The sequence below is a fragment of the Odocoileus virginianus genome, chromosome 17 (genome assembly GCF_023699985.2).
Source record: "Odocoileus virginianus isolate 20LAN1187 ecotype Illinois chromosome 17, Ovbor_1.2, whole genome shotgun sequence".
In the NCBI taxonomy this organism is placed as follows: Eukaryota; Metazoa; Chordata; class Mammalia; order Artiodactyla; family Cervidae; genus Odocoileus; species Odocoileus virginianus.
In genome coordinates, this window is record NC_069690.1 from 39,171,875 (window position 1) to 39,187,018 (window position 15,144).

At 37.7% G+C, this 15,144-nt stretch overlaps 1 protein-coding gene and 1 long non-coding RNA gene across 3 annotated transcripts in view; one reads left to right on the top strand and one right to left on the bottom strand.

Moving 5' to 3' along the window:
* Positions 1-702: 702 nt before the first annotated feature.
* Positions 703-8,236, bottom strand: KRT25 (keratin 25). The gene is made up of 8 exons (XM_020899752.2): positions 7,732-8,236; positions 7,351-7,433; positions 6,657-6,813; positions 4,277-4,438; positions 4,066-4,191; positions 2,377-2,594; positions 1,817-1,884; positions 703-1,092 (listed from the first exon to the last, which is right to left on the bottom strand). The coding sequence occupies exons 1-8, from the start codon at positions 8,221-8,223 to the stop codon at positions 983-985; spliced, it is 1,416 nt and encodes a 471-aa protein (XP_020755411.2). The 5' UTR covers positions 8,224-8,236; the 3' UTR covers positions 703-982.
* The window catches only part of LOC139039120 (uncharacterized), a 43,253-nt gene continuing 35,907 nt past the window's right edge, over positions 7,799-15,144 (top strand). Inside the window, exons 1-2 of one of the 2 annotated variants that reach the window (XR_011492330.1) lie at positions 7,799-7,881; positions 12,747-12,854. This is a non-coding gene — a long non-coding RNA (uncharacterized lncRNA). Of the gene's footprint in view, positions 7,882-9,793; positions 11,478-12,746; positions 12,855-15,144 lie in introns of those variants that run through there. The other variant, XR_011492331.1, reaches the window with a different exon arrangement.

Here is a 15,144-nt window from a genome sequence, read left to right on the forward strand (position 1 = left end):
CTTTCAGATGGATCTTGAAATCATATTTTCATGAATGGATCACAACATGGGTATCTATAGGGTGTTAAGAGTCAGCTGAATGTCTAGGGGTAATATTTGATCTGAGGAAATTATGTTTTCAGTTTATCTAATTTATTTCCCTTTCTTGGAGATGTTGATCAAGAGAGTTACAAACATCAAGTGTACTTTGTAATACAAATGAAGTACTCCATTAAAAAAACTTAAATTCCAGCCAGAACTTTTAATTAACCTCCTTTACATTTGAAATATTGTTTAAATATTTATTCAAAAGGTAAATGAGATCTGAAAGTTAATCACTATAAATATTGAGTATTAAAAAATGAGCTAACATTTATTGAGTGCTTACCCTTAAGTGTACTTTATGATAATGTATTTGTTTAATCTTTACAATAACCACTTGAGAGAAGTACTGTTATTGTTTTATAGATGAACCTGAAATGGACTACTGTGAAAAGGAATAGACTTGCTATATGTCAAAGGATGGCAGATTGGGGGTCAGTGGAAGGATTTTTATTCCTTTTGAGTTTATCTCATAGTTAGTTATTGGGAAAGCCTCATGAAAATCCAGGGAGAAATCATAATTATTTTTTAAAGTTTTCATGTAGACCAAGAGCTGTTAGATGTTCGTACATCTGTACCACATACATGAACATTTTAAAGAGAAGACAACACCACCAGTGATAACTTGCTAAAGGAAGAAGGTTTATTGATTAAAAAGAACTGATAACACTTTCTGTAGGGTAATCAAATGAGTCATCATATTTATGTGTGATGTTCTTCCAGATGAATGGGAAGATACTATTGACAATGCTAACGATTTCCCAGACAGAGATTATATTTCGGTAACAGGAAGATAAGAGGACAGACCCTTTTTTTTAAGACTTGCTCATTTTCCCAGACAGATATCTTATGCCATCTCTTCTCAGAGAGTTTCGGCATATGCTGTCTCTTGTATATCAGATCAATTGCTTTGAGATTTCTCCTCCAGGGAGTGGAGCCTGGTGGTAAGGATTTTGCTGCGCTGGTCTACCTCCTCAAGGACTTTCTTAACCACAATGGCCTTGACTGGATCTGAAATTCAGAATTTCAAAGGAAACTTTTAGAGAGTTGAAACAAGATGAATAAAATCACAATAGCTAAAATGTGGATGAGTCTTGAGGATATTATGCTAAGAGAAATCAATCAATCACAAAAAGACAAATACGGTATGATTCCACTTATATAAGGTACCTAGAGTAGTCAGATTCATAGCAAGAGAAAGTAGAATGGTAGTTGAAGAAACTGGAGGGAGGAGGAGGAAAAGGGGAGTTGTTTTTTTTTTTTAAAACAGGAATAGAGTTTCAATTTTACAAGATGAAAAGAGATAGACAGTAATGATGGCTACACAAGAATATGAATGTACTTAATGCCACTGAACTATACACTTAGTATGGTTAAGATAGTAAATTTTATGTTCTGTGTATTTTACCACAGTAAAAAAGTGGAAAAATAATAATAAGTTATATTAATTAAAGGAATAATAGAATTTTTATATAGAAATGACTATGCAGGAAGCACAAATACTCAGACTCATTTTTGGGGAATTTTGATTTCTTGGTTAACTAAAAATGTGATGACAAAACACTTTGTTTAAAATTAGCACACATCGCTAAAGTTAGACATCTAGCACACACTGGTATCCACTACAGTTCTTTATTACATCTGTACTTACTGAGGCCTGGAAATATGAAAACAGTCAAGCTGTGCATTGAAAATGAAGTAGAATAGCAGAAAATCAGAATTCCATTTTAATTACCTTTCATTTGGTTTCCCACATTTCCAGCTCCATAGTCTTTAGACTTGTAACCTCCAGACTTGCAAGCCCTGTGGACACAAATCGTTGAAAATGTCACACAGGAGAGTGACTTAGAAAGAAATCCGTTAACTCTAGATTCACTCTTGTTTTCCTTTTTTGTTCTCTTGTTAATAGTATCCTGACCAGAGATCGAACCTGCACCCCCTGAAGTGAAAGCATAGTTTTGACACTGGACTGCCAGGGAAGTCCCCCTCTTTTTTTTACTCTTGTTTTCTTTAGCTGTTCAGTGAGAAGAGTTTCAGTGGGTCACACAGTTGAAGCTACTTTGCTTTAGCAACACGATGTGGTTTTAAAAATCTTCTCACCTTAAATACAGAGCTTGTGGCACCTTGATTTTGTAAGATGTGGCTAATTTGTATCTTGGCAGTAGTGTATCATGATTAATATTTAGCATTTATGCTCATAAATATGGTCATTTCAATTTATGTTCACTTTCCGGGTATCTAAGTTTCAAGCAGATTTTGGTATATTGCATTTTCCCTGTAAAGAATTCCACTTACCCATCATCTCCACCAATGAGGAGACAGTAGGTCTCAATTTCTTTTTCCAGGTGGACCTTGATGTCCAGGAGCTGTTCATACTCCAGCTTCTGGCCCTCGGTCTCAGTCCTGACCTGGTGCAGCTGTTCCTCCAGGGCCCCGATCTGAGCCTGGATCTGGGCCAGCTGTGCACAGTAGTTGCCTTCCGTTTCCGTCAAGGAGCACTCCAGGGAATGTTTCTGTTGGAAAACAGTAAAGAATCTGGGATAGATATACAGATATGCAGACATTTGCTTTGATAGATGACTTTTTCCTTTTGTTCCCTCTCCCTATAATTGTTTTAGATTTCACATTGACACATAGTTAAGAAGACACTCTATGACACTCTTAAAAATCAGCAAAATTTTCTTTTTTGGTAGAATAAGCCAAAAGATATCGGTGATGCTGTTTCAGCTGTTACATAAAATACCATTCTTTTCTTATGTTCTAAGTTAACTACATAAAAATACATATTTTTGGATATATGGATATATTCTCAACACAGTTAAGGCTTTTAACATCAACTGGCACACATTTAAAATGGTAACATAGGAGCTTAATTTCCAGAATATACAAACAGTTCCTACAGCTCAATATAAAACAAAAAACCCAATCAAAAAATGGACAGAAGACCCAAGTAAGCATTTTTCCAAAGAATAAATACAGAATGGCCAACAGGCATATGAAAAGATGCTCAACATCACTAATTATTAGAGAAATGCAAATCAAAACTACAATGAAGTAGCAGCTTGTACCAGTCAGAATGGCCATCCTCAAAAAGTCTACAGATAATAAACTGGAGAACGTGTGAAGAAAAAGGAACTCTCCTACACCATTGGTGGGAATGTTAATTGGTATAGCCACCATGGAAAAAAAGTATGGAGGTTCCTTAAAAAACTAAAAATAGAGTTACTGTATGATCCAGCAATCCCATTCCTGGGCATATATCCAGAGAAAATATTAACTTGAAAAGATACATGCACACCAATGTTCATAGCAATACTATTTACAGTAGCCAAGACATGGAAGGAACTAAGGACCCATCAAGAGATGAATGGATTAAGAAAATGTGGTGAGTATATACACAATGGAATACTACTCAGCCATAAAAGAGAATGATAGAATGCCATTTGCAGCAACATGGATGCAACTAGAAATTATCATATACATGAAGTAAGTCAGAGAAAGACAAATATATATTATTTATATGTAGAACCTGAAAAGTGATGCAAATGAACCTATTTACAAAACAGAAATAGACTCACAGACATAGAAAACAAATTTATGGTTACCAAAGGGGGAAGGGGAGAAAGAGATAAATTAGGATCTTGGGCTTAACAGATATACACTACTTTATATAAAATAGATAACAATAAGGTCCTACTGTATAGCACAGGGAACTATATTCAATATCTTGTAATAAGCTATAATGAAAAAGAATCAGAAAAAGATATATATATGTAATGTTCACATGTTAAATGTTAGTTATTATGATCATTATATCATCATAGAAGTTGGAATCAATTTTGCAGCTAAAGTCTATGTATATATCTGAATCACTTTGTTCTATACCTCAAACTAACACAGCATTGTAAATCAACTATACATCGATTAAAAAAAAAGAAGAAAAAAGATAACCTAGGAGATGGTAAGAGATCAGCCTTTTCATACCGTGGCTAGGAGAGACTGAAGTTCAATTTCCAGTGTTTGGAGGTTGCGCTTCATCTCTGTCAGCTCATTCCTGGCTGAGGTGGTGGCTCCCACATCCTCAGTGATCTGCTGTTGCAGCGAAGCGCTCTGTCAAGGTGTAAAGGAGGAAGCACATCTTAGTTTTGTGAACAGCGTTCAAAAGCAGAGGGGGTATTTTCCGGTTAAGGCTCACCTTTTCGTTAAACCAAGCCTCAGCGTCCCTGCGGTTCTGCTCGGCCAGGGCTTCGTACTCGGCCCGCATGTTGTTCAGCAGAACCGTGAGGTCCACGCCGGGCGCTGCGTTCATCTCCACGTTCACGTTGCCTCCAGCCGCACACTGAAGAACCTGCATTTCCTGGAGGTGGAAGAGCATTCAGTTCAGCTGTGTCGGGATGTTTAGAGAAAGTCTAGAGGCTTAGATTTGGTAGGGTTCTTAAGAGTTTCTCTGGGTCCAGGTACCTCTGCATTTCGTATTTCCTGTCTCATGAAGTAGTGTGTTTTATTCTTGTAAAGTTTTAATTGCTCCAAAGCTCTTCCTTCTGGTCAATTTAATTCCTGCTCCTGTAACTCCAATTCATCGATTTTAGTTCTGCTGCACAGAAAAGAGTCTTTCTTCCTTTCCCAAATGAAAGTCCCTAAGATATTTAAAATGAGTTATCCTTCTCTCTTATTCTATTTATTTATGGCTGAAATGTCTCCACCTTGATGCACTGGTCTGCATTTTACTTAAGAGACCAGCTTTGAAGTGTTCTCTGATCAGCTCTCTCCTGACCTCAGATCAGTAGGAACATGATCCAGGGGCTAAGTCTAAAGAATTCTGAATAATTATAAACAAATATTTGTTATATATGTATATTTATAATTTAAACATACTTGCTTACTTGCAATTAATAAAGGGAGAACCTACTCCTCTAAAGAATCCTAGCTGTCAGTTAAGCTATTAAGCTTACACAGGGACTAGTGTCATGATGGACTTGGGTGTCAGACAGATCTCTGCATGAACTCCAGTTCTGCCCTATAGTGGTTAAGCAAACTTGGGAAACTCCTTGACTTTTTAGTCTCGATTTTCAGATAAAATAAGAATAAAAAAAAATCCTTCTCTGGGTGGTTGAATGATGGGAAAGAATTATTAGTGATAAGACCTGGTAATACTATCTGGTGTTTAAATGCTAAAACAAATGCTAGTTATGATCATTGTCATCATCACAGAAGCTGGAATCAGTTTTGCAGCCAAAGTCCACTTATTATCCCATCCAAGGTGTGGGCTGTTGGGATGCACTCAGTTCTAAGGTTGTGGATAGCAGACATCACTGCTAAGACTGTGTACATTGAAACAGCAGGGATCAGCTTAGGTCTCTACTGCAGAAGCCCTCCTGCCTGCCCATATCCGGAGCCCTGAATTGGACCTAATGACAATAATGAGGCTTTCTTTTTTGCTGGTGATCAGTATACCTTCTCTTTCTCCAGGTGTGGTTTTTACTTCTGAGGATTTAGTGAAAACTTCTTCAGTTCAAGCAGAAAAAGATAAAAAAGATGCATGTGGGTCTGTCTGTGAGTGAATCATTTAAAAAATCAATTTATTCAATTCATCAAAAATTTGTTGTAGGGACTTCCCTGGTGGTCCAGTGGTTAAGACTGAGCTTCCACTGCAGGGGGCACAGGCTCAGTCTCTGGTTGGGGAACTGAGATCCCAAATGCTGAGCTGTACACCCAAAGATTAAAAAAAAAATTATCATGTAGTTACCATGGGCTATAAACATTCCTGAACCTGTATGTTCATATTAATGTTCTTTAAGTAGGTATTGTTTCAAGACAGCCTCGTGGCTAATCAAATTGCATTCTTAGCTTGATCTCCTGCTTTGAGGTTTGGCATGACTCTTAGAACTTTTTTGACTATTTTAAAAGAAATTCAATTTCAAAGAATAAAAATTTCTTAGAAAACAGTGGTTCTGAAAGCATTCTCCAAAATGTGTCCAGAGTCATGGCTGTATGGTCTGATTTTTTAATCTAACTTCCAATGATGACCACTTTGGATATTTATTTGGAAGTGTACATTTTTATATGTTTAGCTTCAGTCTCGTTATTTTTATATACATTAAGTTTATATCTATCATATATATTAAGATTATACATTAAGAACATATGCTGAAGTGTATACAAAGTAAATGTTTAAGTGTTTTAAATCTGCCACTGTTTTATAGAAATCTAGCTCTGGTTTCCTTAAGATATCCTTAGAGTATATTTATTTTATCTAATTAGATGTAATCTCCTAAGTATGCCATTTCAACTTAGCCATAATTGCCTAGCTGAAACATTGCTCTTAGAACCCTGATTGGTATGTTTGGTATGGAAAAGACGATTCTTTCCCCCTCCCTGCCATGGGAAATTTGATGTGAGATCAGAGGTGAATCTGGACTAATACTTCACCACTGCTATGAACCACTCAGGCCTCATGTCTGTCTGATCACGGATCTTTAGTGCCAATTTCTTACTTAAGAAGTCAAGTCTATTATCTCCTGTTAAATGGATAGTGTCTGCAGAGGGATGGCAATATGTAGGCAGTCAGCTCTTACCTCTTTATGGTTCTTTTTGAGGTAAGTCAGCTCTTCACTCAGGGTTTCATACTGAATCTCCAAGTCTGTTCTGCAGAGGGTGATTTCATCCAGAACTCTGCGAAGCCCATTGACATCACTCTCTACGCTCTGATGAAGAGCCAGCTCGTTTTCATACCTTAAAGAGGGTTAATGATTTTCCAGTTTATTTCATGGTTGGGGAATTAGTCACTGATCAGTGATCAAATGCTAGAATTCTGGAATTTTAGAGTGACACATTTGGCTTAGATGGGAAGGGAGTTTGGGGGAGAATGGATACATGTATATGTATGGCTGAGTCCCTTTGCTATTCACCTGAAACTATCACAGCATTGTTAATCGGCTATAACCCAATACAAAATAAAAAGTTTAAGAAAATAAAGTGACACATTTGGCCACGAGAGACATTTTCAAAATATGTTGTATCATAATTATTTTGAGATACTTTCTTGGCAGAAAAAGAACTAGGGTTTTGCACACTGCTTTGATAGCAGTTCATACTTTATATTTCATAGCCAAAGAATAAAAAAATAATAACATTCTGTTTAAGTCCAAGTATTTTACAGTGTTGGGACCAGAGTTGGTAATATTTAATGAGGGATCAAAAAATAAATTTAATGAAATGCTTCTCATTGACCTTGTGAATTTTTTTTTTTCACTCTGTAAGTTTACTTACTTGAGTCTGAAATCATCAGCGGTCAGCCTGGCATTATCGATCTGCAGAACAGCATTGGCATTGCTGGTGGTAGAAGCAATGATCTGGAAGCAGGGAGTTTGACTTTTTAGAGGCAATTTATCATAACTGATAAAAACCAAAAAGTATGTGTGTGTTTAAGATTAGGAAATGGAAATAATCCAAGTTAATATAGTTACTAGATAGTGACATTTTCATCATAAGTACTGAATCTATTTAGTGCTTATTTCCAGTGCTAAATTGAAATTCCCTTTAAGAAGTCACAAGTAGGAATGAGAAATGTTTTTAGTATTCAATGAAGAAAGAAAAAGAACATTTGGAAATAAAAGTACATAAAAATGATGGCGAAGTGTAATTTCTTACCTGGTTTTTAAGATCCTCGATTATTGGGAAATATCTACTATAGTCGTGATCAAGACCACGGCAAGAACCGGGCCCAAATTTCTCATACCAGCCCTTGATCTTCTGCTCCAGGTCAGCATTGGCCTCCTCCAGGGCGCGAACATTCTCCAGGTAGGATGCGAGGCGGTCATTGAGATTCTGCATGGTCACCTTCTCATTGCCAGAAAGGAGGCCCCCCTCATTCACAGTAAAGCCAGCACAGGCATTGCTCCCCAAGGCGTTTCCTCCTGACGAGCTGCCCCCAAAGGCACACGAGAAACCGCTTCCAATTCCAGGCATGCTGCAAGCATTTCCAGCCCCAAAGCTGGCTCCCCCACCAGAGAGCCTGAGTGAGCCGGTGGTGGGACGGGGACTGGCCCTCCTGGATCCACTGGGAAGTCGAAGAGACATGATGTCAGGACAGGCGTGTTGCAGAGCTGTATTTATGAAAGCTGGAATGGAGTGACTGCCCATCCCAGCTCTTCTGTCGTCCTTTTTATAGACAATGCTCAAGTGTGTTCTGGATGAAATTCTGCCTACATAGAGTCAAACACTGCTTGCCAGCCTCAGCAAGTTAGCTTAATTGGATGAATTTTCCTAATTAGTATCTAACTTTGCCCGGCTCATTTCTGTAGGAGGGCAGTTGCCCCCAGGTTGGTGGTTATCTGAGAAATGGGTCTGGGTGGAGCAATTTCTGGTTCCTTATTACATTTTAAAATTGCAAGTGAGTCATTCCTCACTTCCCTCCTTAGAAGATAAAAACTCACCAGTCCACCACCGAATAAAAATCTGGCGTCATGGTTTTGGGCTGTTAGGCCAAGGTAGATTTTGATGTTTCTGAGACTTTTACTGCTTCTGTTTTTACAGTTCTTTCCACATAAATAGAGGACAGGACAGCAATCATTATTTCCCCAGCTTGGATCTTAAACCACCGACTTTCCTCCTCCACTCTTGCTACTGTTTCTGGTGGGAAGCTAATTTCCATTTTGGCTGACATGTAGGGTGTTTTGTTGACATGTACTTATGTCTGGGTAGAGTTGTCTTCTCACATCTATTTTGGTAATTAGGAACACACCCCTAATTGCTGTTATGGGTTGTGGGAGTTTGGAAGGACATTAACTTATTTCCTGACCTTGCAAAATTTGAAGCAAAAACCTGGAAAGAATGATTTCACCTGTTTCTACTTTGTGGTGGTTTCGCTTAGGTGAAAGTCATCAGTAAGCTTCTTCCTGGATGAGGATTCCTACATATTTATTGAAAACTCTAAATATTATGGCAATTTGGGGAAAAAAATCTGGAAATTGGCTTATGGACAAAATTTCCATGAATATTTATTATGTGAGGCTGTTATGAAAATATGCGTTAATTCCTTCATTCATTTAGAACCTACTATGTGCCAGTCATTATTCTGACACTTGTGATAAGTAGAATCATACGTTATTTGTCCTTTCGTGACTGGCTTGTTTCACTTAGTAAAATGTCTTCAGAGTTCATCCATGTGGCAGGATGTATCAGATTTTCCTCTCTTTTTAAGGCTGAATAATGTTCCATTGCATATATTTTGTTTATCCATTCATCAGTCAGTGGCCACTTGGGTTGCATCCACTTTTTAGTTATTTTAAATAATGTATAATGCAACTATGAACACAGATGTATAAATATCTGTTCCAGTCCTTGTGTACCCTTTTCATGGGAACATACCCCAAAGTAGAATTATTAGATCATATGGAAATTTTATTTTTAATTTTTTTGAAGAAGTACTGTACTATTTTCCATAGTGGCTGCACTATCTTATATTCCCATACATAGCGCTCAAGGATTTTGATTTCTTCACATCATCACAAACATTTGTTATTTCCTTTTTTTTTGATAGTCACCGTATCAGGTGGTATCTCATTGTAGTTTTGACTTGCATTTCCCTAATGATTAGTGATGTTGGACAGCTATTCATGTCCTTGTTGGCCATTTACATATTTTCTCTGGAGAAATGTCTATTTAAGTCCTTTGCCCACTTAAAATATCATGTTGGGTTTTTTTTTTTTTTTTTGGTTAAGTTGTAGGAGTTTGTTTTATATTCTGGATGTTAACTCATTATCATCTTGTTTTTAAATAGGTTGAATTAAGAGTTGGACATGACTGAGTGACTAAGCACACACATGCACACATCACTCTTCATTTTTGGATTGTGATTATTTTATCTAACTTAAGGAAGTGATTAATTCTGTGAGGTCATAAAAGTATCTTCTGGTAACATACTTGAAACATTTTGCCTTTCATGGTTAAGGCTTTGGTAGTTTGGAATAATTTTTGTGTATTCTGTGGTATGTAATCAAATTTCATTTTTTCGATATGGATAATGATTTCAGCACTGTGTACAGAATAGTGTCACCCTCTCTCTGCAATGCCGTGCCATACTGTCATAAAGGAACTGTCCAATGCCTCAATTAGTCAGGAAATCAAAGTCCTCAATAAATCGTCATTTAGGTGGAGATTCAACTGTTACTATTTTTTGGTCTAGTGCAGAAACATATTGTTTTGGTTACCATTGCTCTGTAATATAACTTGGTATCTGGTAAGGCAAGTATTCCTTTGTTCTTTGTTCTTATTTGCCATCAAGTCAAATATTTCTTCTGTATTGCTCTTTCATATAAAATTTAAAGCCTGATTCTCAAATGCAATAGCCCAAGATTTGCTTGAACTCCATAAAGCTATTTGAAGAAAATTGACATCTCTGTGATATTGTGTATGTCTATCCAAAAAGTTGAAATTCTTTCCATTTATTTAGGTCTTCCATAATGTTCTTCAGTGAAAAGGTGCAGATTTCTTCATAATATGCTTTTGCATCCTTTTTAAAGAACTATTTCCAGATGGTTATCTAATATTGCCAAAGATATCTTTTAGAAATCACACTTTCTGGACAAATTGTACTAAGAAATGCAGTTGATATCTGTGTAGTGGGTTTGATCAACTTTACTACAATCTGTTTTCTCCCCACTGAGTTTAAAATTTTTATTTTTGTGGCTGGATAGTATGCAGGATCTTAGTTCCCTGACCAGGAATTGAACCCGGACATTTGATCATGGAAGCACAGAGTCATAGCCATTGGATCTCCATGAAATTCCCATCCTCCAGCTTTTATTTATTAATTTTCCCAGTTTTATTGAGGACCAACTGACAAAATTATAATGCATAAACACAATTGTGAGAAATTATTCTCACAATGAAGTTAGTAAATGCATTTATCACCTCATATGGTTACCTTTTTTTTCTTTCTTTCTGGTGAGAACATGTAATATCTGCTCTCTTAGCAAATTTTAAGTATTCAGTACAGTATAATTAACTTTAGTCATTATGCTACACAGTAGATCCTCAGAATTTATTCATCTTTTAACTAAAATTATGTACCCTTTTTTTCTCTTTTCCCTAGTCCCTGGCAATACCATTCTACTCTCTGCATGAAAATTTGATTTTTTTTAATTGGAGGATAATTGCTTTTCAATGTTGTGTTAGTTTCTGCCATAAAACAACAGGAAAATATTCTTGATATAAACAAACATAGCAATGTCTGTAGAATAAAATGTTGAAATTTTTCCTCACCTTCCCTTCTCTTTTGTCCTCCCTGCTTTCTCAGGAAGTTGCAGTTTACCCATCCAGATGTTTTCACCCTTCCAAATGGAGTTCTATTTATTTGCACACATACACAACATGTAAAAATACACATGCTGTCTGTGAGTCTTCTGTGTTAAATGTGTTGTTCTGTAAATTGTTTTGTTCACCTTCCATAATACACTTTAGTGCATGGGTGGGTGCCCAATGTGAATGAAACCATTGGTTGACCCTTAATTTTAGCTGGGCAATAGCTTACCACAAGAAAGGCTTTCTTTGCAGCCAGCTGTGACAATGTAATTAAGTAGCTGATATGATGTAAGCAGTATATGCGGTAAATTCTAGAAAGCTTTGTCTAAGAGAAAGCAGACACACATCTTTTGTCCTGTTTTCTCCGTTTCCTCCATCCTGGTTCAGGGTGTGATGGCTGGGTGTGAGGGTTGGAGGGTCATCTTGGACTATGAGCTGGTACCATATCCTGGGTATGGCAGAATGGAAAACTGAAAGGAATGTGGGTCCCGGAGGATGCCGTGAGGCACAAAGCTGCCATCCACAGCCCTGATTAGCCTACTTTTGAATTTTTATGTATGAGAGAAACAAACTTCTATCTGTGTAAAGTCATGTTATTTTGTTATTGTAACTCAGGACCAAACCTAATATTAAGTAATTTGTTTAACCACTATCTTATTTAGGAACTTTCAGATTGTTTCCTACTTTTTGCTGTTATTAATAATGCCAGCCATGTTTTCATTTTTCTTTAAGGTAGAATTCTTAAATCTTTGTGTTAGTTCATTTTAGCCAGATTTGTTGAGGTTTAATGTATGTATAATAAAATTCATTCTTTAAGCATACTCTATGAGTTTTGACAAATTCATAGTCATGTAACACTCACTACAACCAAGATATAGAAAGTTCTGTTACTCATCCCCCAATTCCTTTGACCCCTTTGTCATCAACCTATCCCCACAGCCCCAGCTCCGGACAAACACTGATCAATTTTCTATTTCTATAGTTTTGCCTATTCCAGAATGTCATGTAAATGGAATCATACAGTATGTATCCCTGAGTCTGGCTTCTTTCTCTTAGCATAAGACAACTGAAATGCATTCATGTTTGAGCCAGCACATCAGGGCAGTGGGAATTCTGCTAGAAGCCTCCCACAGAAATGATGAAAAACTCATAAATATATCCCAGCATGTGGAACTCAATTTTCTGTCCACTTAAAGTGACTCTATGTTCATATGCCTACAATAGATCAGTTCATGCCTACTGCTGCTGCTGCTAAGTCACTTCAGTCGTGTCCGACTCTGTGTGTGCACCTGATTAATAGCACCTTTTGCTCCCTCTCAGATGTTACATTTGGATAATAACTTATGGTCCCTTTATCTTAGACTGGCCCTCAGAATGCTTGTGGATATCCAAACACCTCCAGACCTGAGGGAAACTGATGATGCAAGGGATGTTGGCATGGAAACAGTCAGCAGATTTGACCAATTGTGGTAAATTATTTTAGTTTTGCAAATTTTACAAAAAGTGGCCATATGAACCTAATTCTAGGGCCCCCTTTGGGCCCTTGTGCTAATGAGGGTTCTTGAAGCTTCTGTGTCATTAGTGTCATGGTACTTTCACCTCTGTCAGTCACCATGACCTCAGCTTCACCCCTCAGCCCAGTCCTCCATCACACTTGGTTCTTCTAAGCCTTGAATCTCTCTTGGATTTTATGAGGTTGACTAGTTCCAGGAACATGTATTTTGTTGTTGCTATTGAGGCTTCTTCCATCACTTCCTTTCTTCCAAATTAAAAAAAAAGAAAATCCACCTTTAATTCTTCTCTTATTTTTTTCTATCTTTTTGGTTTTATACATTTTTCATTCTTAAATGGGGTGTGGGGAGGAAGAAGAACCTACATGTTCAGTATGGTGTGTTTTTGGAAAGAAGATGGCAGTACTCTGTCTGTACCATGATTGGGTGCAGCCTCAAATTGGTCACATTCAAGACTATGATTCTTGCATCAGCCCTTGGGGCTCAGGGAATATGTGAAATATCTGAATCAGAGACAAAATAGGGCCTTTCAGATATCCTCAGAAAGTTCTAATATAGCACAAAACTGTTTGTATCTTGCCTGTTTGTGTTTTTGCTGTGCTTGTAGGACTGAGGAGGGAGATCCTGCCTGATTCCTCCATGCTGTGTTTTACTCCAGAGGCCATGAGCTCTTATGGTCCTGATTTTTCAGGGCAGTAACTTCTCAGCCTGTTCTGTAAAATATTTGTTTCCAAGGGCCTGATGGTGAAATATCTAGGACATGTTCTGTTAGCCAAGGTCTGAATGATGGATACTGGACAAGGTTTGGTAGTTAACAATTAAAAGAGTGCCCAATGAAAGTTTTAGAACTGGACATTGAACACCAGACTGGTTCCAAATCGGGAAAGGAGTATGTCAAGGCTGTATATTGTCACCCTGCTTATTTAACTTATATGCAGAATGCATCATGAGAAACGCTGGGCTGGATGCAGCACAAGGTGGAATCAAGATTGCTGGGATAAATATAAATAACCTCAGATATGCAGATGACACCACCATTATGGCAGAAAGTGAAGAAGAACTAAAGAGCCTATTGATGAAAATGAAAGAGGAGAGTGAAAAAGTTGACTTAAAACTCAGCATTCAGAAAACTAATATCATGGCATCTGGTCCCATCACTTCATGGCAAATAGATGGGAAAACAATGGAAACAGTGAAGACTATTTTCTTGGGCTCCAAAATCACTGCAGTTTGTGACTGCAGCCATGAAATTAAAAGATGCTTGTTCCCTGGAAGAAAAGTTATGACAAACCTAGACAACTTACTAAAAAGCCACATGTTATTTTGTCGACAAATGGCATCTGCTCAAAGCTATGGTTTTTCCAGTAGTTATGTATGGATGTGAGAGTTGGACTAAAGAAAGCTGAGCACTGAAGAACTGATGCTTTTAAACTGTGGTGTTGGAGAAGACTCTTGAGAGTCCCTTGGATTGCAAGGAGATCCAACCAGTCCATTCTAAAGGAAATCAGTCCTGAATATTCACTGGAAGGACTGATGCTGAAGCTGAAACTCCAATACTTTGGCCAACTGATGCGAAGAGCTGACTCATTGGAAAAGACCCTGATGCTGGGAAAGATTGAAGTTGGGAGGAGAAGGGGACGATAGAGGATGAGATGGTCAGAAGGCATCACCGACTCAATGGACAAGAGTTTGAGTAAACTCCGGGAGTTGGTGATGGCCAGGGAGGCCTGGCATGCTGCGGTCCATGGGGTCGCAGAGTTGGATACGACTGAGTGACTGAACTGAATGAAAGTTTTGGGGATTTGTTAACTATTGATACCAGTGTTTTACCTTTTTTATTTTTTTCACTAAGACTGAATTCTTAGAAATGTGGATGAGTACTTAAGTTTCCCAGCCCTCATACTTATGCTTTCCAGAAGTATTAGCTAAAACCATGCATTTTGGAATCACAACTTAAGTTTGTATTAAATATAAATCTGTCTGGTATAGAGAGACAGGTCTTTTTATCTGAATAGGAAAGAGTGGATGTAGAAAAATGGAAGGTAGATTTTGTTTTTGGAAAGAATAAGAACACTCTTGGGAACAAGGAGTGACTAGCACTGGTGGTCGCAGACAAAGAGGGTCCAACATTGTGGTATTGAGATGATGGATTAGCCAGGTGTCTTGAGAGAGCTGTAGTTGTGGCTCTAGTCCTCCAGTTCCTAGGAGATGGAGCCTCTGGATGACCCTACTAGTCAGAATGAGATGG

Bases quoted from the DNA above. Each gene is read 5' to 3' on its own strand.
- KRT25 (XM_020899752.2), bottom strand. From the start codon at position 8,223: ATGGGCAGTCACTCCATTCCAGCTTTCATAAATACAGCTCTGCAACAC. The intron at 7,434-7,731 runs GTAAGAAATTAC...CCCTGCTTCCAG, and splicing joins TCGAGGATCTTAAAAACCAG to ATCATTGCTTCTACCACCAG. The intron at 4,439-6,656 runs GTAAGAGCTGAC...TTCCACCTCCAG, and splicing joins TCAAAAAGAACCATAAAGAG to GAAATGCAGGTTCTTCAGTG.